The sequence below is a fragment of the Crinia signifera genome, chromosome 9 (assembly GCF_055691185.1).
Source record: "Crinia signifera chromosome 9, ASM5569118v1, whole genome shotgun sequence".
NCBI lineage: Eukaryota > Metazoa > Chordata > Amphibia > Anura > Myobatrachidae > Crinia > Crinia signifera.
This window is the reverse complement of record NC_139225.1, coordinates 40,595,641-40,620,196: the sequence shown is the minus strand read 5'-3', so window position 1 is coordinate 40,620,196 and position 24,556 is coordinate 40,595,641. Positions and strand designations below refer to the sequence as shown.

At 45.6% G+C, this 24,556-nt stretch overlaps 1 protein-coding gene across 4 annotated transcripts in view; it reads right to left on the bottom strand.

Moving 5' to 3' along the window:
• The window catches only part of GNL3L (G protein nucleolar 3 like), a 73,746-nt gene that overhangs the window by 7,314 nt on the left and 41,876 nt on the right, over positions 1–24,556 (bottom strand). For all 4 annotated transcript variants that reach the window (XM_083158967.1, XM_083158968.1, XM_083158970.1 and 1 more), the window contains 6 exons: positions 21,753–21,897; positions 19,500–19,587; positions 19,161–19,338; positions 14,804–14,946; positions 13,024–13,160; positions 11,261–11,409 (listed from right to left, as the gene is read on the bottom strand). In XM_083158967.1, coding sequence (XP_083015093.1) covers positions 11,261–11,409; positions 13,024–13,160; positions 14,804–14,946; positions 19,161–19,338; positions 19,500–19,587; positions 21,753–21,897 — 840 coding nt within the window. The remainder of the gene's footprint in view (positions 1–11,260; positions 11,410–13,023; positions 13,161–14,803; positions 14,947–19,160; positions 19,339–19,499; positions 19,588–21,752; positions 21,898–24,556) is intronic.

Sequence of the window (24,556 nt, the reverse complement as noted above, 5' to 3'; positions counted from 1 at the left end):
CGCGGCGGGCCTGGACAGAACTGGCAGACGCCCTGGCTGCTAAAAAACCTGCATCAGACATGGCCTCCATGATATACAAAGCCGCTTGTCTAATGTGGTTAACACACATTTTAGCGTCCTCAGAAGCATCTAGAGGGAGCTCATCCTCCACTGTTTGGAGCCAAGGTAAAATGGCCTTGGCTGCCCAGGTGGCTGCAATAGTGGGCCTTTGGACTGCGCCAGAAAAGGAAAAGATGGCCCTAAGAGACTGTTCTAAGCGTCTACCTGTGGGATCCTTAAGGACTGACCCAGAAGTGACTGGCAGGACGGAAGGCTTTATTAACCTTGTCACATGGGAATCAACCGGTGGAGGGATCTCCCATGGTTTACAATCCTCAGGAGGGAGAGGATATCTGGACAGTATTTTTCTGGGGATATTTGACTTTTTCCCCAAGGCTTCCCATTGATCAATCCTGATCTCTGTTAAGTGGTCAGAATGAGGGAATTGTGCCTTAACCCCTTTCCGACATTTGACGTACATTTACGTCATGGTCGGGAAGCACTTCCCGACACATGGCGTAAATGTACGTCATGGATTTAAACTGTCACCGCGTCTATAGACGCGGTGACAGTTTCAACATGTCTGCTGTCCCTGACAGCAGACATGTCCGTGCATGCCCAGGGGGGGCTGCGATGCCGCCCCCCCGTCGGCGATCGCTGTGATTGGCTGTTCAGTGTGAACAGCCATTCACAGCGTTTTCCTGTGTCACCGGCGAATAACGTTCGCCGGTGACACGGGATCGGAGGTGATTGGTGCTGTAAAGTACAGCACCAATCACCGCGGGGTGTAAGGGTGACACTGGTGTCACCCCACCTCACCCCGCCCGCCCCCAAAGGCCGTGATTGGTTCGTCGGACCGACGGACCAATCACAGCCATGGAGGGGGGTTTAAACTAACGGTGACTGCACTGCAGACGCCATTCCGGTCTGGAATAGCGTGCAGTGCGGTCACCGTGCCACCTGCCGCCATATACTGACCAGAACCTTGCTCCATACTTACCTGATCACTGCTTCATCGCTGCTTGATCACTGCTTGATCTGTGCCTAGTAGTGTGCTGGATGCTTCCTGGATCCTGTTGCTACTTGTGCCTTCCTGTGCTGTGAAATTGTGCTGCTGCAGTGTAATAGCTAGATAGAGAGATAGATAGAGAGATAGAGAGAGATAGAGAGAGATAGAGAGAGATAGAGAGAGAGATAGTGTCAGAGAGTGCTATATTTTGTGCTGCTGCAGTGTGATATAGTTATAGATAGAGAGAGAGAGATAGAGAGATAGAGAGAGATAGAGAGAGAGAGATAGATAGAGAGGCCTAGTGACAGAGTGCTATATTTTGTGCTGCTGCAGTGTGATAGTTATAGAGAGATAGAGAGAGATAGAGATAGAGAGAGATAGTGACAGATTGTGCTATATATTTTTTATATAACTGACTGCTGCCCCCTCCTTTTGTGCTGATCAGTATAAATTAACTGATCAGCAACTTTTTGGGGGCGCAGGTTTTTTTTTTATATATAGATATACCTGTCAGTGCTGCTGCTGTAGTGTCATAGAGTGATAGATAGTGATAGATAGTGAGAGATAGAGAGAGATAGAGAGAGATAGTGACAGAGAGTGATAGAGAGTGTATATTTTGTGTCTGCTACCCCCCCTTTTTGGGGGTGCAGGTTTTTTAGTGTCCTAGAGTGATAGATAGTGAGAGATAGTGACAGAGAGTGATAGAGAGTGACAGAGAGTGCTAAATTTTGTGTCTGCTGCCCCCGCCTTTTGTGCTGATCACTATATCTGAGGTGATCAGCAACTTTTTTGGGGGTGCAGAGGTTTTTTTTTTTTATATATATACCTGTCAGTTGCACCAAAGGTTGTGCACCTGCTGCACCTCACTGGTAATCAGTGTCGCATCACTGATCACCTTTTTTTTTTTTTGTGAGTGCTGTGGGGTCTTTTTTTAATTTTTTTTTTACACACACTGTGATTTTGTGGGTGTCCTGTGGCCACTGTGCGCTGATCAGTGACGTACATCACTGATCAGCTTTTTCGGCACAGGGTTGATCTATTTTTTTTTTTTTTTTTATCAAATTCCTGTTGCCTTTGAGCGCTGTTCAGTGACAGACGTTACTGACCAACATCTGTGCTCAATTTTTGGCGCAGGACCTTTTTTTTTTTTTTTTTTAACCCCTTCAATTTTTTATTTTTAACCCCTTCATTTTTTTTTTTTTTTATTGGTATAAAGTATTTTTTTTTTTTCTGCACTACATACACACTACATATCCCCCGGGTTGAAATAAAGTTTGTACCCCCCCCTACACTATACACGTGTTGAAACATTTCACTACCAGTAACACAAAAATAAAAATGGCATCCCAAATGTCCTCCCAAATGTCCTCCCAAATGTCATCACAGTCATCCAGAAGAATGTATTCAGCGGAGGAGGCATATGCCCTGCTTGCTTCTGACTCTGACACAGCCAGTGATGCAAGCGGGGAATTTGAAGGATTCGCCTTAAGCTCCTCTTCCTCCTCTGATGATGAGGGACCCCCTCAAAGACGCCCCCGTAGAGCAGCTGAGACCCCCCCCCCCAACAATTGATCTCGTATGGACCCCACCACCAGACAATTTTGAGCCCCAGGTTCCTGAGTTTTTGGCCATGCCAGGAATCCAATTTGATTCCACAGGTCTCAGAGAAATTGACTTTTTCAAATTATTTTTCTCTGATGATTTTGTAAATTTAATGGTGGACCAAACTAATTTATATGCCCAGCAGTTTATTGCTCAAAACCCCACGTCATCATTTGCTAGGTGGACCCCTGTAGATGCAGTAGAGATGATGACGTTTTGGGGTCTGGTGTTTCATATGGGCATAGTAAAAAAGCCAGAAATTAGGCAATATTGGAGTACAGATGTTCTGTACAGTACTCCATTTTACCGTATGGCCATGACCCGGACTCGATTTGAGACAATTCTTAAATTTATACATTACACCGATAATGCACAGTGCCCACCCAGAGATGATCCCACCTTTGACCGGCTATTCAAAGTCAGGCCGGTCATTGATCATTTCAGTGCCAAATTTGAAGAGGTGTACATCCCTGAAAAATTTATTTGTATCGACGAGTCCCTTATACATTTTAAAGGAAGGGTTAAATTCCGCCAGTACCTTCCCAGTAAGAGGGCAAGGTATGGCATAAAAATGTATAAACTGTGTGAAAGCACCTCAGGGTACACCCACAGGTTTAGGGTTTATGAAGGGAAGGATTCAAGAATTGAACCGCCAGAATGCCCCCCCTCCCTCGTAGGTGTTAGTGGGAAAATTGTCTGGGATTTAGTGCACCCCTTCCTGGATAAAGGTTATCACCTCTATGTGGATAACTTTTACACTAGCATCCCCCTGTTTAAGGCCCTTGGTTCAAGAGGTACAGCAGCTTGCGGTACTGTGCGCAAGAACCAAAGAGGCCTCCCAAAAGCGCACATTGCCCAAGTAATGAGAAGGGGTGAAAGCAGGGGAATATGCAACGAAAATATGTTGTTGGTCAAATATAAGGACAAGAGGGATGTCCTTATACTGACAACAATTCACGGAGACAGTACCACCTCCGTCCCTGTACGAGGTACCAGTACCCACACCTCAAAACCTAATTGTATCCTGGATTACAATAGGTACATGGGCGGAGTGGATCTTTCAGATCAGGTACTGAAGCCGTACAGTGCCCTGCGGAAAACAAAAATCTGGTACAAGAAGGTGGCCGTGTATATCATCCAGATGGCACTGTATAACGCTTACGTGCTATTCCGTTCTACCGGCCAGAGGGGGACATTTATGCACTTTCAAGAGGAAGTCATAAAGGGCCTAATATTTGGGAACCAGCAGGCAGAGGGCCCCAGTACTTCTAGTACTGGCCCCCGTATTGTACCAGGGCAGCATTTTCCTGATGAAATCCCCTCCACTGGAAAAAAGGGCAGGACACAAAAAAGGTGCAAAGTTTGCTATAAAAAGGGAATAAGAAAGCAAACTATTTTCCAGTGTGACACTTGCCCCGACAAACCCGGCCTATGTATAAAGGAGTGTTTTAAAATATACCACACATCTATGGAATATTAGGTTCATAATTTCACCGTGCTTCGGGGGTCTTGCTAATGCCACATAGCACCCACCATTCATTCCACCAGAATCTGAGCCGCAAAATCCAAAAATCACTCCTTCCCTTCTGAGTCCTGCCATGCACCCAACTGGTATTTTTTGGTCACATGTGAGGCATTGCCGTACTCGGGAGAAATTGGGGCACAGATTTTGGGGTGCTTTGTCTCCTTCATTCCTTGTGAAAATGAAAAATTTTGAGCCAGAACTGCATTTTTGTGTAAAAAAATGTAATTTTTCATGTTCACTGCCCAGTTTTATCAAAATTGGTGAAACCCCTGGGGGTTTGAAATGTACACTATACCCCTAGATGAATTCCCTGAGGGGTGTAGTTTGCAAAATGGGGTCACTTGTGGGGGGGTTCCACTGTATTGGTGCTTTGGGGGTCTTGCTAATGCGACATAGCACCCACCATCATTCCACCAGAATTTGTGCTGCAAAATCCAAATATCACTCCTTCCCTTCTGAGTCCTGCCACTTTTTGGTCACACATGAGGCATTGCCGTACTCGGGAGAAATTGGGGCACAGATTTTGGGGTGCTTTGTCTCCTTCATTCCTTCTGAAAATGAAAAATTTTGAGCCAGAACTGCATTTTTGTGTAAAAAAATGTAATTTTTCATTTTCACTGCCCACTTGTATCAAAATTGGTGAAACCCCTGGGGGTTTGAAATGTACACTATACCCCTAGATGAATTCCCTGAGGGGTGTAGTTTTCAAAATGGGGTGACTTGTGGGGGGGTTCCACTGTATTGGTGCTTGGGGGGTCTTGCTAATGCGACATAGCACCCACCAAAATTCACCAGAATCTGAGCTGCAAAATCCAAAAATCACTCCTTCCCTTCTGAGTCCTGCCATGCACCCAAATGGTATTTTTTGGTCACATGTGAGGCATTGCCGTACTCGGGAGAAATTGTGGCACAGATTTTGGGGTGCTTTGTCTCCTTCATACCTTCTGAAAATGAAAAATTTTGAGCCAGAACTGCATTTTTGTGTAAAAAATGTAATTTTTCATTTTCACTGCCCACTTGTATCAAAATTGGTGAAACCCCTGGGGGTTTTAAATGTACACTATACCCCTAGATGAATTCCCTGAGGGGTGTAGTTTGCAAAATGGGGTCACTTGTGGGGGGGTTCCACTGTATTGGTGCTTGGGGGGTCTTGCTAATGCGACATAGCACCCACCAAAATTCCACCAGAATCTGAGCTGCAAAATCCAAAAATCACTCCTTCCCTTTTGAGTCCTGCCATGCACCCAACTGGTATTTTTTGGTCACATGTGAGGCATTGCCGTACTCGGGAGAAATTGGGGCACAGATTTTGGGGTGCTTTTTCTCCTTCATACCTTCTGAAAATGAAAAATTTTGAGCCAGAACTGCATTTTTGTGTAAAAAATGTAATTTTTCATGTTCACTGCCCATTTGTATCAAAATTGGTGAAACCCCTGGGGGTTTGAAATGTACACTATACCCCTAGATGAATTCCCTGAGGGGTGTAGTTTGCAAAATGGGGTCACTTGTGGGGGGGTTCCACTGTATTGGTGCTTGGGGGGTCTTGCTAATGCGACATAGCACCCACCAAAATTCCACCAGAATCTGAGCTGCAAAATCCAAAAATCACTCCTTCCCTTCTGAGTCCTGCCATGCACCCAAATGGTATTTTTTGGTCACATGTGAGGCATTGCCGTACTCGGGAGAAATTGGGGCACAGATTTTGGGGTGCTTTGTCTCCTTCATACCTTCTGAAAATGAAAAATTTTGAGCCAGAACTGCATTTTTGTGTAAAAAAATGTAATTTTTCATTTTCACTGCCCACTTGTATCAAAATTGGTGAAACCCCTGGGGGTTTGAAATGTACACTATACCCCTAGATGAATTCCCTGAGGGGTGTACTTTGCAAAATGGGGTGACTTGTGGGGGGGTTCCACTGTATTGGTGCAACATAGCACCCACCATTCATTCCACCAAAATCTGTGCTGCAAAATCCAAAAATCACTCCTTCCGTTCTGAGTCCTGCCATGCACCCAACTGGTATTTTTTGGTCACATGTGAGGCATTTCCGTACTCGGGAGAAATTGGGGCACATATTTTGGGGTGCTTTTTCTCCTTCATACCTTCTGAAAATGAAAAATTTTGAGCCAGAACTGCATTTTTGTGTAAAAAATGTAATTTTTCATTTTCACTGCCCACTTGTATCAAAATTGGTGAAACCCCTGGGGGTTTTAAATGTACACTATACCCCTAGATGAATTCCCTGAGGGGTGTAGTTTGCAAAATGGGGTCACTTGTGGGGGGGTTCCACTGTATTGGTGCTTGGGGGGTCTTGCTAATGCGACATAGCACCCACCAAAATTCCACCAGAATCTGAGCTGCAAAATCCAAAAATCACTCCTTCCCTTTTGAGTCCTGCCATGCACCCAACTGGTATTTTTTGGTCACATGTGAGGCATTGCCGTACTCGGGAGAAATTGGGGCACAGATTTTGGGGTGCTTTTTCTCCTTCATACCTTCTGAAAATGAAAAATTTTGAGCCAGAACTGCATTTTTGTGTAAAAAAATGTAATTTTTCCTTTTTTCACTGCCCACTTGTATCAAAATTGGTGAAACCCCTGGGGGTTTGAAATGTACACTATACCCCTAGATGAATTCCCTGAGGGGTGTACTTTGCAAAATGGGGTGACTTGTGGGGGGGTTCCACTGTATTGGTGCAACATAGCACCCACCATTCATTCCACCAAAATCTGTGCTGCAAAATCCAAAAATCACTCCTTCCGTTCTGAGTCCTGCCATGCACCCAACTGGTATTTTTTGGTCACATGTGAGGCATTTCCGTACTCGGGAGAAATTGGGGCACAGATTTTGGGGTGCTTTTTCTCCTTCATACCTTCTGAAAATGAAAAATTTTGAGCCAGAACTGCATTTTTGTGTAAAAAAATGTAATTTTTCATTTTCACTGCCCACTTGTATCAAAATTGGTGAAACCCCTGGGGGTTTGAAATGTACACTATACCCCTAGATGAATTCCCTGAGGGGTGTAGTTTTCAAAATGGGGTGACTTGTGGGGGGGTTCCACTGTATTGGTGCTTGGGGGGTCTTGCTAATGCGACATAGCACCCACCAAAATTCCACCAGAATCTGAGCTGCAAAATCCAAAAATCACTCCTTCCGTTCTGAGTCCTGCCATGCACCCAACTGGTATTTTTTGGTCACATGTGAGGCATTGCCGTACTCGGGAGAAATTGGGGCACAGATTTTGGGGTGCTTTTTCTCCTTCATACCTTCTGAAAATGAAAAATTTCGAGCCAGAACTGCATTTTTGTGTAAAAAATGTAATTTTTCATTTTCACTGCCCACTTGTATCAAAATTGGTGAAACCCCTGGGGGTTTAAAATGTACACTATACCCCTAGATGAATTCCCTGAGGGGTGTAGTTTTCAAAATGGGGTGACTTGTGGGGGGGTTCCACTGTATTGGTGCTTGGGGGGTCTTGCTAATGCGACATAGCACCCACCAAAATTCCACCAGAATCTGAGCCGCAAAATCCAAAAATCACTCCTTCCGTTCTGAGTCCTGCCATGCACCCAACTGGTATTTTTTGGTCACATGTGAGGCATTTCCGTACTCGGGAGAAATTGGGGCACATATTTTGGGGTGCTTTTTCTCCTTCATACCTTCTGAAAATGAAAAATTTTGAGCCAGAACTGCATTTTTGTGTAAAAAAATGTAATTTTTCATTTTCACTGCCCACTTGTATCAAAATTGGTGAAACCCCTGGGGGTTTGAAATGTACACTATACCCCTAGATGAATTCCCTGAGGGGTGTAGTTTGCAAAATGGGGTCACTTGTGGGGGGGTTCCACTGTATTGGTGCTTTGGGGGTCTTGCTAATGCGACATAGCACCCACCAAAATTCCACCAGAATCTGAGCTGCAAAATCCAAAAATCACTCCTTCCCTTCTGAGTCCTGCCATGCACCCAACTGGTATTTTTTGGTCACATGTGAGGCATTGCCGTACTCGGGAGAAATTGGGGCACAGATTTTGGGGTGCTTTGTCTCCTTCATACCTTCTGAAAATGACAAATTTGGAGCCAGAACTGTATTTTTGTGTAAAAAAAATAATTTTTCATTTTCACTGCCCAGTTGTACCACAATTGGTGAAACCCCTGGGGGTTTGAAATGTACACTATACCCCTAGATGAATTCCCTGAGGGGTGTAGTTTGCAAAATGGGGTCACTTGTGGGGGGGGTCCTAACTTTTAGCATCTTATGGTGCCTAGAAACCTACATGGTGCCTAAAAAATAATCTCATAAAAAGGAGGCTCCAAAATCAAGTAGGTGCTCCTTCTATTATGAAGCCTGTGGTTTGGTCACCGTGCACACTAGGGCCACATATAGGATATTTATGAAAACAAAAGAATTGGGGGAATCAATTTTCAGTCACATTTCTCTAGTAAAATGTACTGTGTTCCTTAGAAAAATGTATTAAAATTGCAAATCTGCAAAAAAAAAGAAATTTTGAAATTTCACCTACACTTTGTTTTAATTCCTGTGAAACACCTAAAGGGTTAACAAACTTCCAAAATGCTGTTTTGAATACTGTGAGGGGTGCAGTTTTTGAAATGGCATCATTTATGGGGGTGTCTCACATACAAGTCCCTCAAAGTCACATCAGAACTGAACTGGTCCCTAAAAAAATCAGTGTTTGAAATTTTCTTTAAAATTTGAGAATTTGCTATTCATATTGTAAGCCTCCTAGTGTCCCAAAAAATTAAAAGGAAGTTGAAATAATGATGTCAACATAAAGTAGACATATGGTCTATGTTAGTTATTCACTATTTTGAGTGGTAAGATTATTTGTCTCACAAGCAGAAAATTTAACATTTTGCAAATCGCTAAATTTTCCATTTTTTCACGATATTTTGGTATTTTTCACAAAAAAACACAGACTGTATCGACCCAAATTTACCACTAATTTGAAGTACAATGTGTCACGAAAAAACAATCTCAAAATCACTGGGATAAGTAAAAGCAAAAAAAAGTTATCCCCACTTAAGTGAGACATGTCAGATTTGAAAAAAAGGGCTCTGTCAGGAACGCAAAAACTGGCTCTGTCAGGAAGGGGTTAATGATTTTCTGCTTTTTAAAGACATCTCTTGTCTTAGCAGTAGGTTCAGGCTCATCAGAGTCTGTCAAAAGGACGTCACGGATAGCATAAATGAGAGCTGCCACATCAGGTGTTTCTGCTTGGGAAGCAGGGGTAACAGTGGGCATAAGATCATCATCCTATAGATTGTAAGCTTGCGAGCAGGGCCCTCCTACATTTTGAATGTCTGTAAATACCCTGTTTTGTTGTATCACTGTCTCCTATTGTAAAGCGCAACGGAATATGCTGCGCTATATAAGAAACTGTTAATAAATAAATAAAATCATCCTGGTCATCATCAGCGTTATCAGTATTATAATTATTAGCCTCATCATCAGTATCATCCTAACCCGTCGACAGCAAAGGTGTCAACACAGGTCTGGTTGGTTGAACAGAACTGGGCAGCAGCTTCTGCATAGCCACCGAGGTCTGTTGCAAGGTCTGCACCGTGGTCGACAGGGCATCCACCCAAGGTGGAGGGGACTGGACTACAGGGGGTGCAATGGATGGCGGAAGGCGATCCACTAAAGTACTTGATAATTGCTGAAAAGCTGCCCAGGGGGGTTGAGGTGAAACCACTGAGGCAGATGGCTGACCAGGGGGGAGAAAGCAGTTGACACATAACCCGTCCTGGATAACATCCTGCTCAGATAAGCCTGCTGCGCAGCTTCTGCAAGACAGATTGCGTCCCTGTTTGGACATAGTACCAAAAGGGAAATAAAAGTACACAATAGGAGAATTCACCAAAGAAACCCTAGAGTGATACTACTGCGTGTATGTGACCTATGAGGCCGAGCCCCAATATATATAGCGAGGATAGACAAAGTTTTACACCGACAGTGAAAGATAGAACTAGCACACAGTCACACACACACACACAATAGCCTAAATGAGCTATCACACCCTGCTATCAACCGCTTAAGCTCTATGGAGCAAGTGGGATTTAGGGTGGCTGTGAAAGTGATCTACTTAGCCTGTAGACGGTTTCACAGGGGAGAGCTGTCGCCCGGACTCTGGAGACTCCGTGCCTCTGGAAATGGCGCTGGTCTGAGAGGAAGGGGGTGGGCACAGCGTTACGCAGCTAACGGGCACAGCTCTGTGAAGAGAATGGCGCCAAAAGCTGGGGGAGGTGCTGCAGGCCAAGCGCCACCTCCCTGTGCTGGACTTCCCCCACCGGGGTCCAATTAGAGCCTTGTGAAGTGGGTCCCCCTTACCCGGGCCTGCGTTTGGTTCCCGGTGGTCTAGTGGAGTCCCTGACCCGGGAGCCAGTGTCCATGCCAGCTGCTGCAGCTGTCTCCCGCAGCGCACAGCACGGCAGCGATTCACGCTCTGAGAGCCTTACCTGCTCCCTGATGCCGGCCACGCTGCCTGGAGGAGATTTGCGGCGGTGCTAAGCGCTGTCCGTCTCCTCCGCCGGGCTATCTCGCTTGACTGAGGTCGTGGGGGAATGTCGGCGCCGGCGGGAGTGATGCGGCAGCCTGCGCCGCCGTCAGATGATTGACGGCGGGAGCTGCCTCAGCCGCCGAAGCTGCTCAGCCGCAGAAGCGGCAAGTTTAAAAATAAAAAATTTAAACAGAAGCTTCTTTTGGGGTTACCTCAGAGAGGTAATCCCTGCTGATTAAAAAGGTGCGTCTGCTTCCTGCAGGCACCAACAAAAAACTGGTTACATGAGCCTGGAGGCGGGGTTGTAGGGGAGAGGGCCCGGGCATCCTGGGAATTCTTAAAGCTTCGCTGATTGGTGCCTCGGAACCCCTGGATCCACCTACAACCCCAATGTCCCCTGTGGTTCCCATGGACCCTGACAAGGAAATGAGTTTTAGTCCGTCACATGCAGACTAGATATATAGATGAAATGATACTTCCCATTATGCTGCACATGTGACCAGCTGGAAGTAGTAAAAGGCTTATCTTTCCCCATCCCAGTGTGGGTTATCACTGAAATATTGGATCTACCTCATTATCTATATCTTCTTCCATTACGTCGGCTTGTGGTTCGGACTCATTACTGGACTCGTCCAACTCAACATCCTCCACCAGCTCCCCTGCTCCTGCTGTCAGGTCAGAGGCCTCCATAGCAATTCCCTGAGGAGCGTTTGGGATTTCTACAGTCAGAATGTATAAAAAGCATTATTAGTGTAAAAAACTTTACAACTCTATATAAAACTTCAAACAGGCTCTCAAGACCCACCTCATCAAAGCCACCTAGCTCTCATCCTAAACCTCTGTTCCATGCTCACTGTCTACACCATCTATGACACCCATCAGTCCACCCTCTTCTCTTCAGAATGTAAGTCATCGCCCTCATGTGCTTTTCCTTTTCTTACTAATGCAGGCCATACATCAGGACGATATTGTCCCAATGAGCCAAACAGTGGGAGCGATAATCGGGCAGGTTGTGGGAGCAAACGATAGTCAGCCATTTGACCTACATGGTTAAAAAATTTCAAGAAACTGCCCACCTAGTTTAATTTTTCCCACAAGATTGTTCCGATGTATGTGGAACTTTTCCCCAAACTGAAAAAATAAGTAGGCGGACAATGTCCGACAGTGTCCAGCCTACTTCTGTCACCTTTGGGACAAATATATATAATAAAACTAAGAATATTAATGTCAAAAGAATTACAGGATGTGTGAAAACATTGCACAGCTTGGTGCCAACATTTACACACACTCCATCCAGAGCACTGTGAGTTGGCGAGAAGTTGGCTGGTCTGATACAAAAACGTTGTTTAGGTGTGTGGGAGAGTGTTTTAGTTGGACAGACAAGTTGGGCGGTTGGTCAGATGAATGGTTAGAGCAGGCATGTCCAAACTATGGCCCTCCAGCTGTTGTGAAACTACAAGTCCCATCATGCCTTGCCACAGTTTTGCTATTAGGGAATTCCAAAACTGTGGCAAGGCATGCTGGGATGTGTAGTGTCACAACAGGAGGGCCACAGTTTGGACATGCCTGGGTTAGAGGAAAGGTGGATTGATGTATGGCCATAAAGCTGGATACTCACTAAAGAGACATAACGAATCCCTGCCAGCCCGTATTGTATGTACTCACTGAAGCGATGTTAATGACAAATGGAAGTAACACTGCTCTGCCCTTCATTAGCATGCATGGAACAGCACATCAAACCTTGCACCATCGTATGCGACCACGGGTTTGCGCATATTGCCGGTACACACTGAGCTATATAGGCTGAAGACCGGTCCTATCCGCCCAACACATGTCACTCAGTGTGTACCCACTGCTCCAAACTCCCTACAATGGCACCTAACCCTCAGTACCTGTCATTCTGATGCTTATGTCATTGCCATGTCCCCTGATGCAGCAATGTATATCACAAGTACTTGTCCTGTATTGTTTTGTACAGTGTTTCTTGTTTTGTTCATTTATTTACTTTGTGAAGGCAGTGCAGACCCCTTGTGGGGTTAGAAAAATAATAAGAGTAGTGTTACAACCAACAGATAAATCTGGTGAGGAGATTCAGAAAACATGCCCTGCGGGTAGAAAACAGAACAACTGCTGTGGATTAGGCAATGGGGACGGACTCACAAGTCTATTCTATTCAGGAAACCATAACTGGCAGATCAAAAGTTTCCTAGTGAAAAGTGCAAATCAGTCGGTCACAGATTTTCTATTTTCACTAGAGACCTACAGTATCTCCACTTTATAAGGCAGGACTGGAGATGAGCAACTCTATGACAACTCTTCCTGCATACACTTACTCGACAGTGACTCGCGATTATCCAGCTCCAGGGCTTCAAAATCAAATGCCTTCCCCATTTCTGTGACAATCTCTGCGCTGATGTGTGTGGGGAGTGTGTGAGTCTCCGGCGGATGTGTAAAGTAGCTGATTTTACCACTGAGGGAATGAAATTGTAAAGTACTGAAGAACTGACTTAACAATGGAAAGTTTAACAAAATATCTACTAACATGGTTAATATTAAAAAAAAAGAAAGAAAAAAAAGCAATAAAAAGAAGTACATAATATCTAAGTGCAACAAATTTATAACCCACGTAAATCCCACAGATAATAACCTTAATGCTTGTAGCGTCCCCAAGCCGCTTAGCCGGAGCGGTAACAGGAATGACTTTACAAAACAGGCTCGTGTCACCAGCCAATTTGTAGACGCCCTGGCCAAGGTAGAGTGAAAATACCATCCATCCTGCCTAACCTGAGGGTTAAGCCCCATACACACGGGGCGATTTCTCCTAGCCTGCATGCTGAGCGATGTAGGCTAGAAGAAATCACCCTTGTTCTTCCCGGTGGCTAGATCACCCATAGACACGAAGTGATGTGTGTATGGGCAATCTGTGCTAACCAGTGTTCTCTGGTTAGAACACTGGCATTTTGACTAGATCTCAACTACAGGTCATCAAGATCTAGTCAGATGATTGCTACGCACGGGGCCGAGCATCTCCATCGCTCGGGGTCATACACACGGAGCGATCTGTGCTAAATTTGGCATGTGGCCAAGTAGGTTATACTGAAATAGTGGATGAAACCTGTATCTACGGACTTTGACTGCAGTAAGGACCAGGGACTAAGGGGTACATTTAGATGTTGCCTAAAGCAACCAATCAGATTTAACTTATATCCTCTAGAAGGCACTAGGATAATTAATAAGTAGAATCTGATTGGTTGCTATGGGCAACATCTCTCACTTCCTAAACCTCACACTTTAGTCAAGTCACCCCTAAATCTAAATGTCAATTCTTAGGAAGACAACAACTGCATTTATTCTTCTGACAAGTGTTAGTGCATAACTAATAAAATCTGTACCCTCCATGCAGAAAATGGGACGGAGTGTCCTCCAGCCGTCACCCACGGTAAAGAGCCAGCTCCTGCTGTGGCTCAATAAGCGAGACTAGGTATGACTATAGCTCTTAAGTGTAAACACTGTAAGATTTTCATTAATAATATATTGTGCATATCGTTCACTGTGTACCCACTATACCAGTGGTTCTCAAACTCGGTCCTCAGGACCCCTCACAGATCACATTTTCCAGGTCACCCTAAATTGGGACACATTACTGACCGACACATTCTAAGAGATCCCCAGGTGTAGGTAATTATTTCACTTGATTCTGAAAATCATGCACTGTGTGGGGTCCAGAGGACCGACTTTCAGAACCTGTGCACTATATCGTTAATGCTGACCTCTATCGTCTGAACATGCAGTTAAATGTGGCGATATCGTCGGTGACTGCATGTTCGGTGTGGGTCCAGTTAACAGCACTGAACGATATTGGGTTTACCATGTGGGTCGTTTTTTTTGCAGCACCGCCGATATAACGGTGGTGCCACATATTGTATGGTGTGTACAGGGAATCATTACACCAGAGTATTTGGAGGACCTGCTGTGCAATTTTTTCCTGGCAGCAGTTCGGGTTAACAGCACAGGAAGAGCGTATCCTTCAGGGGGAACCTCATATTTGCCATATGGGGTGAAGGGTTTTTTTTTAAAGAAGAATTAAACATACAAAATAACATACAAACATACCTGACCCAGTCTGTTAAAATTGATTTAGCAGCCTTTTCATGGTCTGGTGTGCCCCCTTTCTTTAGCTTCCCCTGTCTTTTCGCTAGCATGGCCAAGAACTCCAAAGTGTCCCTGAAATCTGTCACCTTGTAGTGTTGCATTATCTGTAAGACACAAATCACAATGTTATTGGCAGATTGTACAATGGCAGTAGGTGAAAGCAGTGTGCGATGGAGGTTAGTCCACTCGCCAGGTAAACGTTACCAAAGAATGGTGCATTAACAAGTACATATCACGTGCAGAATAACAGTGCTCATCAGGTACAGGATGCAGAATAACACAGAGTTAATGCCGTGTACAGCAGATACAGGACACAGAATAACACAGAGCTAGCGCAGTGCACAGCAAGTACAGGACGCAGAATAACACAGAGTTAACAGTGTGCAGCAGGTACAGAATGCAGAATAACACAGAGCTAACAGTGCACAGCAGGTACAGAATGCAGAATAACACAGAGCTAACAGTGCGCAGCAGGTACAGAATGCAGAATAACACAGCGCTAACAGTGCGCAGCAGGTACAGAATGCAGAATAACACAGAGTTAACAGTGCGCAGCAGGTACAGAATGCAGAATAACACAGAGCTAACAGTGCGCAGCAGGTACAAAATGCAGAATAACACAGAGCTAACAGTGCGCAGCAGGTACAGAATGCAGAATAACACAGCGCTAACAGTGCGCAGCAGGTACAGAATGCAGAATAACACAGCGCTAACAGTGCGCAGCAGGTACAGAATGCAGAATAACACAGAGCTAACAGTGCGCAGCAGGTACAGAATGCAGAATAACACAGAGCTAACAGTGCGCAGCAGGTACAGAATGCAGTATAACACAGAGCTAGCACATTGCACAGCAGGTACAGGATGCAGAATAACACAGCTAACAGTGCGCAGCAAGTACAGGATGCAGAATAACACAGAGCTAACAGTGCGCAGCAGATACAGGATGCAGAATAACACATAGCTAACAGTGCGCAGAAGATACAGGATGCAGTATAACACAGAGCTAGCACATTGCACAGCAGGTACAGGATGCAGAATAACACAGCTAACAGTGCGCAGCAGATACAGGATGCAGTATAACACAGAGCTAGCACATTGCACAGCAGGTACAGGATGCAGAATAACACAGCTAACAGTGCGCAGCAAGTACAGGATGCAGAATAACACAGAGCTAACAGTGCGCAGCAGATACAGGATGCAGAATAACACATAGCTAACAGTGCACAGCAGGTACAGAATGCAGAATAACACAGAGCTAACAGTGCGCAGCAGGTACAGAATGCAGAATAACACAGCGCTAACAGTGCGCAGCAGGTACAGAATGCAGAATAACACAGAGCTAACAGTGCGCAGCAGGTACAGAATGCAGAATAACACAGCGCTAACAGTGCGCAGCAGGTACAGAATGCAGAATAACACAGAGTTAACAGTGCGCAGCAGGTACAGAATGCAGAATAACACAGAGCTAACAGTGCGCAGCAGGTACAGAATGCAGAACAACACAGAGCTAACAGTGCGCAGCAGGTACAGAATGCAGAATAACACAGCGCTAACAGTGCGCAGCAGGTACAGAATGCAGAATAACACAGAGCCAACAGTGCGCAGCAGGTACAGAATGCAGAATAACACAGCGCTAACAGTGCGCAGCAGGTACAGAATGCAGAATAACACAGAGTTAACAGTGCGCAGCAGGTACAGAATGCAGAATAACACAGAGCTAACAGTGCGCAGCAGGTACAGAATGCAGAATAACACAGAGCTAACAGTGCGCAGCAGGTACAGAATGCAGAATAACACAGCGCTAACAGTGCGCAGCAGGTACAGAATGCAGAATAACACAGAGTTAACAGTGCGCAGCAGGTACAGAATGCAGAATAACACAGCGCTAACAGTGCGCAGCAGGTACAGAATGCAGAATAACACAGAGCTAACAGTGCGCAGCAGGTACAGAATGCAGTATAACACAGAGCTAGCACATTGCACAGCAGGTACAGGATGCAGAATAACACAGCTAACAGTGCGCAGCAGATACAGGATGCAGAATAACACATAGCTAACAGTGCGCAGCAGATACAGGATGCAGTATAACACAGAGCTAGCACATTGCACAGCAGGTACAGGATGCAGAATAACACAGCTAACAGTGCGCAGCAAGTACAGGATGCAGAATAACACAGAGCTAACAGTGCGCAGCAGATACAGGATGCAGAATAACACATAGCTAACAGTGCACAGCAGGTACAAGATGCAGAATAACAGAGCTAAAAGTGTGCAGCATAGCACAGAGCTAACAGTGCACAGCAGGTACAGGATACAGAATAACAGAGCTAAAAGTGTGCAGCATAGCACAGAGCTAACAGTGCACAGCAGGTACAGGATACAGAATAACACAGAGCTAACTTAGGCCCTTATTCTGATTGACGCGGACTTTACCGCATACTTTCGGATCGCGTGTTTACGGCGTCTGCGCATGCGTGGAGAACGCAACGCGCATGTGCCACGCTTTGACTCGGTACCAGTTCGGCCAGATCCCGTCCAGAACTGTTCACCGCTATCATTCGGGAAATAGGGGCGTATTATGGGCGTCATGCGGAATGACACATGGGCGTAGTTTCAAAGTGGGCAAAACGGGGCGGAAACATGGGCGGACACGGGGGAGTACACTTATGTTGGGGGGCGTACATTCGGAAACCACTCCGAATGCACGCGATCAAAAAGGGCAGAAATGTGCGGTGTCCACAAGTGTACTATTGCTTTGCGGACACCACTCGTTCATGCGGTAGGCGAACGTACGCCTAATGACTACAACCATTAACACCTGAACCCAATAGAATCTACTCCTTTACTCATTACTCACTAATAGGACGCTTGTCAGTGCTTTAATTGAAACCATTGCTGCTTCAAGGAAACCTTACTAGTCCCCCACATATGCTGTACTTGTCAGACACTTTAAAACTGCTAACAATGGACATGACAGAATATTAATACTAGCAATACACATGTGTATTCGACATGTTCCAAATAAGCAGTTTTTTATGAGGATAGGTAATTGAATAAGTGGGTCATGTGATGTATAGCAGAAGATACTTCATAGTGGGTTGTTTGGCGTAAATACTCCGCTTACGTGCGGTAGCACCGCTTGGCTCCCGTTCGGATGCGGTATTCCCGAGCATACTCTGTAATACTCTGTAATACCGTGCCGAATCGGAGTGTTTCTCCCGCACACGCATGCTTTGTATGTCGTCCGTAAACACGCCCTGTTCTTAAAGAGTGAGTCCGTCCGAATGCGGAGGACACGTGGGCGTTTCTACGGACGATGGCCGCACGCGGCAAAACACCGTGGCGTGCGGACCGCACCGTAAGAATGCGGGAATATCCGCACCGATCAGAATAAGGGCCTTAGTGTGCAGCAGGTACAGGATGCATAATAACAGAGCTAACAGTGCACAGCAGGTACAGTGTGCAGCAGGTACAGTGTGCAGCAGGTACAGGATGCAGAGTAACACAGAGTTAACAGTGCGCAGCAGGTATCTTTGGTTCTCCATCTGTGGCACATGGTCTCCATTATGTTGGGACACTTAAGGCCCGCAATACAATAGCCAATTCACCTAAAAAATATGTTGTCCCCTGTGATTTGCAGTGAACAATCGCAAGAAAAGAGCCCAAATTGCATGTGAATTACAGCAGGTCCAATGCGCTGACCCCTGCGAATCACGTAGGAGCCTGCAAGCCGCATCGGCTGCAGAAGCAATCTCTCTCATTGCAATAGATCACATGCAAAGGCCGCATTCGATATAGCTCATGCAATCCTGCTGCCCGGGAAGGTCCCAGGGAGCTCAAGGGGTATCGGTGGCGACTTCACAGAGTGAAGAAGTTGCGGCAGTGTATGGGCATCTTCCAATAGTGCTATTTGGGTCCTTTCCAGCCAATTCAGAGGCTTAGGGCCAGGGAATCAGATGAAAAGGGCCCTAATTGAATGTTTTTAGCCTTCACTTACGATCCCGTGATAGTCACTGCTGCACCAAGGATCCATTGAATCCCACAGCAGGGAATGGGATTTCATGCGATATATCGGATGCAATCCTGCCATCCGGGACCTTCGTGGTAGTGAATGGGGGCTTTTGGGGCAGGAAGAAGACGGGAGAATGGTGCACATGCAGTAGTGTAATTGACAGGTCAGTGATAGCGCCTCCAGTGGTTTTGGGCAACCAAGAGACGCTATAGTCTCAAAAGAGAAGTCTATCTAAATCTATTTACTTTTTGGTGCTATGCATAAATGATGTTAGAATAATTGAGTATCTGAAATTTAGCATTGTACCTGATCTTTATTGCAGCGTCTCAGAATGGCTTCCACCGGTCCCACAGGGTCCAACAGCTGCTCAATTTTCACACAGTTTCGCAGGATCATGGCGGCATCAGATGTGGATGTTGCCATAACGATACCTGGACAATCCAGGAGCTTGATGTGCTTATCCAGGTGAACCTCTTGAAGACATCTGGGTGTGAAGCATGAGAAGGTTATTTACAAGACAAAGTAGGCTCTTATTTTACAGATATTAGTTTTACATTTTGCCTGAACTATTTCAATGGTTCGCAAACTCGGTTCTCAGGACCCCAAAACAGCTCACGTTTCCCAGGTCACCCAGCAGGAGCTTACTTGGTCACGCCAGGTGTTGCTCCCACACTGCATGCACGCGCCCTCTTCAGGCTGTTGATTAAGCTGCTCTTTCCAACATTAGGGAAACCTGCAAAACATTAGGAAAATATGACAATAAACATGGAGGGGTGATCCTCTGTATTATGTAGACTGAAAAGTTCAGCTGTTGCCTATATAATATGGTGACAAACAATGGGCCTTATTCAGATCTGAGCTCAGTACAAATTTGTTTAGAAAATGGGCAAAACCATGTGCACTGCAGGAAAAGCAGATGTAACCTGTGCAAAGAGAGTTAAATTTGGGTGGGGTGTGGTAAAACTGAAATCTAAATTGCAGTGTAAAAATAAAGCAGCCAGTATTTACCCTGCACAGAAACAAAATAACTCACACAAATCTAACTCTCTTTGCACAGGTTACATCTGCCCCACCTGGAGTGCACATGGTTTTGCCCATTTTCCAAACAAATTTGTACTGAGTTCAGATCTGAATAAGGCCCAATGTATGAATGGAAAGAATATGCAAAAGAACATAGCCAATCCATGCTGTTGCTGGTTACCAGGGAGTATATCAGCTGCATTTTCACGGCAGCTGAAGACCTGCTGTAATGCGGATAATGCACCTGCTGAAGCACGTAGCAGAATTGCCTTTTATTTTTTAAATCAAATTTTCACAATTGAATGTATAGGGGTTTATTTAATAAGACAGGATATATTCAAGATAGGATGTTGCTATGGGCAACCAATCAGATTCTATTATCTTCTAGAATGTGCTAAGTAGTAGTAATAATAATAATTGTATTGGTACTTGTTTCCTAGCACGGCGCCCACGATTTTGATCTTACAGCCTCTTCTACATCTCATCGCATACAATATAGTGGCATGCGATGCGATTTTTAATTGTACGAGCACCCAGATGGGTGCTTAAAATGTTAAATGCACCCCTATTGTGAACGCCACCCCCATTATCAACGCCAACCCGAAGCGAGGCGAGCGTACCGAGCCTGCGAGGGGCGGCGGTACGCGTCCTCCGACCTTTTCATAACCCCACTATCCATTTCAGCGTGGAGTTAATTTTAGATAGTGTGTCGAGCAAAGCGAGCCATCGCGCCCGAAGCGTGGCGAGCGCAGCGAGCCCCGCGAGAGGACGCGGATGATTTAACATGTATTCCGCGTCTGCTCGCCACGCTTCGGGTTCGGTGGCTCGCCACACTATCTAAAATCAACTCCACGCCGACGTAGATAGTGGGGGTATGAAAAGCTCGGAGGACGCGTACCGCTGCGCTCACGCTTCGGGTTGACGTTGATAGTGGGGGATGGCGTGGACAATGGGGGTGCATTTAACATTGTAAGCACCCATCAGGATTGCACAATAAAAAATCACATTGCCCCTTGGACACTTGCAATAATATCTAAATAGCCCATGTACCAGCAGTGTTGCTGGTGGTTGTATTGCGATTATTGTGGTTGGCCACCTGTGGCATTTTCCCAAAGCGTGGCGACCTTTTCATACCCCCACTATCCACGTCGGTGTGGAGTTGATTTTATATAGTGTGGCGAGCGCAGCGAGCCACCGAGCCCGAATCGTCAGGTTGCCGTTCATCGTGGGGTGGCGTTAACAATGGGGGGGCATTTCTCTTGTTAAATACCCATAAGAGTGGGTATACAATGAAAAATCGGGTTCATTGGCCCATTTAACATTGTTCCCTATGTAAAATCGCGTTCATCGCATCGGTCGCATCGCATGCCTTAAATTAAGGCATGCGATGGACGCGATTTTTTAGTTGTCGGGGAAAAGGCTAAAAATAGCCCTGAAATCGCGTCGGTCGCGTCCATCGCATACCTTAACTTAAGGTATGCGATCACCTACGACGGGCGCCGTGCTAGGAAACAAGTACCTAATTATCTTGGCAGTGTATTCAAGATAAGGAATCACATAAATTTAGCAAATTACTGGAAATAAACATTTTTTTATGTGCAAAATCCCTGCATTTTATCACTCATATTGCATAAGGTGTCAGGGCTGTAATTGGTTGCTATATACACACGTACATAGATTTGGTTTATATAAAGCAACACAGCAAGATCCTCTAATTTGTATACTAAAAAGGACCAATAAACCCTGTTTGGAAACAATACAGTAGAGAACCCTCTCCCCACATTGATGCAACAAGGGTCCCTTCTTCAGCTTTCCTGGTCAATCATAATTCCCCAATGAAGCAATATTCTTATGAAAAGTATATAAAACAAACCGCACCAACAATCCCAACAGTTATAGACGTCTTTATGTCCTGATTCCGGCAGTAGTTCCCAAGCAGTTTCATTAGACAATCCGCTCCAACACACGCTCCAGAACTAAGCAGATCCTCAGACGCCTGTGTAACCGGAACTCTACTCTGTTGCTGTATCAAAGATGGACAATGGTACGACTTAATATGGAAAACATATTTACCTACAAACAAATGACAGTTTAGTATGAGCTGATTAAGTGCCTGATAGGCTCAGAGAGTGGCTCTGCCAGGTTAGAAACAGTTTATATAAACCCATATAGATCATATAATTTAGTGTTCCATCCAGGATCACAGGAGGGCAGGGTGCTGGAGGACATGGAGAACTTTGAATACGGTGGGGACAGGCCCGCTGACATCACAAATGTGGGCGGGCTTGCCCTGCCGAAGTTTATGGTGCGGGTGTGCGTGCCAGGCTTAGCCCAAGAGCTCCAGAAGCCCGCAGTGGGGATGGACAGGCTGGGTTGTTTTAGCAGGGCACCGCAAAAAGCGCACTGCCCGTTTTGTGGCTAAAACAGAATAGGATATTTTTCGAACACCATAAGGCAAGCTAGGCCAACCTGTGGTTCTCCAGCTTTTGTGAAACTACAAGCATGCCTTACTATTTTGCTATTAGGGAATGCTGAAACGTAGCCAAGGCATGCTGGGATGTGTAGTTTCACAACAGCTGGAGAGCTCCAGGATGTCAAGGCCTGCCCGAAGGGCATACTTACAGCCTTCCTGGCTGCTCCCTTCAGGATGGGGCAGCCTAATCGGCTTAGCAGGGGGTGGTGGGTTGTTACTAAAAAGTGAGTGGAACAAATGGTGCAATGACGCAACTGCATCATTGCCCGGTATCCATAAAACAATGCCATTATTAAAAGCATTGTGACGCGGGGGCAGGTCCACAACAACCTGATTCGGTGAGAAAGCATCATATACTGACCATTGTTTTCTTGTATATTGGTGGCTATGGGGAGGATAGTAGGGATATCCACTATTGCCCATACTGAACGGATAAGGGATAATGAGATTTATGTCTTAACCGTTGTATCTTTTTCTTCAAGGATGTCAGGGGCCACAGGCTTAACGCTGGGTAGTGGAGTGGGAGAAAAAGCATTTCAGCACCCAAGAGGTTAAAAACTTCTTCTGCATCCCAGGCAGAACAGGTTCCTTCCCTCCTCTACCCAGAGGCAGCCGCTGGGCTCGGGTGATGGAGCAGCAGCGCTGGTGTCTAACAAACACCCTGCTCTGCTGCCCTGTCACTGACCAAAGTCAGTGTGCAAAGATAAAACGTAAAAATTTAAAATAAGTAATTCTGCTTAAAGTGTGTGGTACAGGAGTCCGACAGTCGGGATCCTGACTGGCCGGACCCAGACAGCATGGTGAGCGCAACTAAGCCCCGCTGCCGGTAGGGAACCCGGCTCTCGGTGTTTTGACAGTCAGGATCCTGACCGGCACCCGCTTAAAGAAGCCCCTCTGTAAGGTGCATGTTGGCTCCTGCCAGCACCAAAAACAAAAAAACCCTGAGCTTCCTGGCCTGGAGGCGGGATAGAGGAGGGGAGGAGCCTGGTCTGCTTGGGAAGCAAAATAAGTTTATCCTCTTGGGTGCTTGAATGTGCTCTGCCACTCCACTACCCAGCGTTAAAGCCTGTGGCCCCTAACGTATCCCGAAGAATAAAGAATACTTGAGAGTTGCTATGGTATAATTGCTAAACTTCATGTCTCCAGTCTTAAGAGCCATACACTAGCACGAGGTATCGCATGCCTTACCTCGGCAACTACCCACCGGGGAGCTAAGGATTGCACAAAATTCACTGTATGCAGTCCTTTGCATACCATGTATCGTATGAGATCCCATTCCCTGCTCCAGAATACAATGTATCCTTGGTGCAGCAGTGACAATCGGATCTTGTGCACAGGGCCGCGCATCGGATCTGATTAGAAGTAAATGACATACAATAAGTCATTTTTCACACTATTCATCGGCCTGATGGGTAGAAATTGTGTGAAAAAGGGCCATATTGTACTAGTTTAGCATTAGGCAAAAGAGAAAGTTTGATATTTTAATTCTAAAAGGAGGCTCTGTAAATCATCTTTTACAGTGGTGAAAGGCTAGTGATTTATTCACTTCTCCAGGCAGATTTACATATCATTTCATCCTTGGATAATCTCTGATTTGTACATTGGAGATAATTCTACTTTTAAACAGCTATTGTCATATCCAAGGGCAGGAAACATTACATTTTAACTGGACAATAGACTTCTCTGAAGGAAGGCATGAAACAAGGTTTGTGTACGATCTCAGGCACAGAGTGTGAATGTTAAGCAATAATTTTCTTGCATATATCTAGTGTCAGTTACACATCATATCCCCAATAGAGCTAGTCACATACCATTTCCCCAGTAGTGCCAGTCACATACCATTTCCCCAGTAGTGCCAGTCACATACCATGTCCCCAGTAGTGCCAGTCACATACTATGTCCCCAGTAGTGCCAGTTACAGATGAAACCAGTAGTGCCAGTCACATATCATGTCCCCAGTAGTGCCAGTCACATATCATGTCCCCAGTAGTACCAGTCACATACCATGTCCCCAATAGTGCCAGTCACATACCATGTCCCCAGTAATGCCAGTCACATACCATGTCCCCAGTAGTGCCAGTCACATACCATGTCCCCAGTAATGCCAGTCACATACCATGTCCCCAGTAGTGCCAGTTACAGATGACACCAGTAGTGCCAGTCACATACCATGTCCCCAGTTGTGCCAGTTACAGATGACACCAGTAGT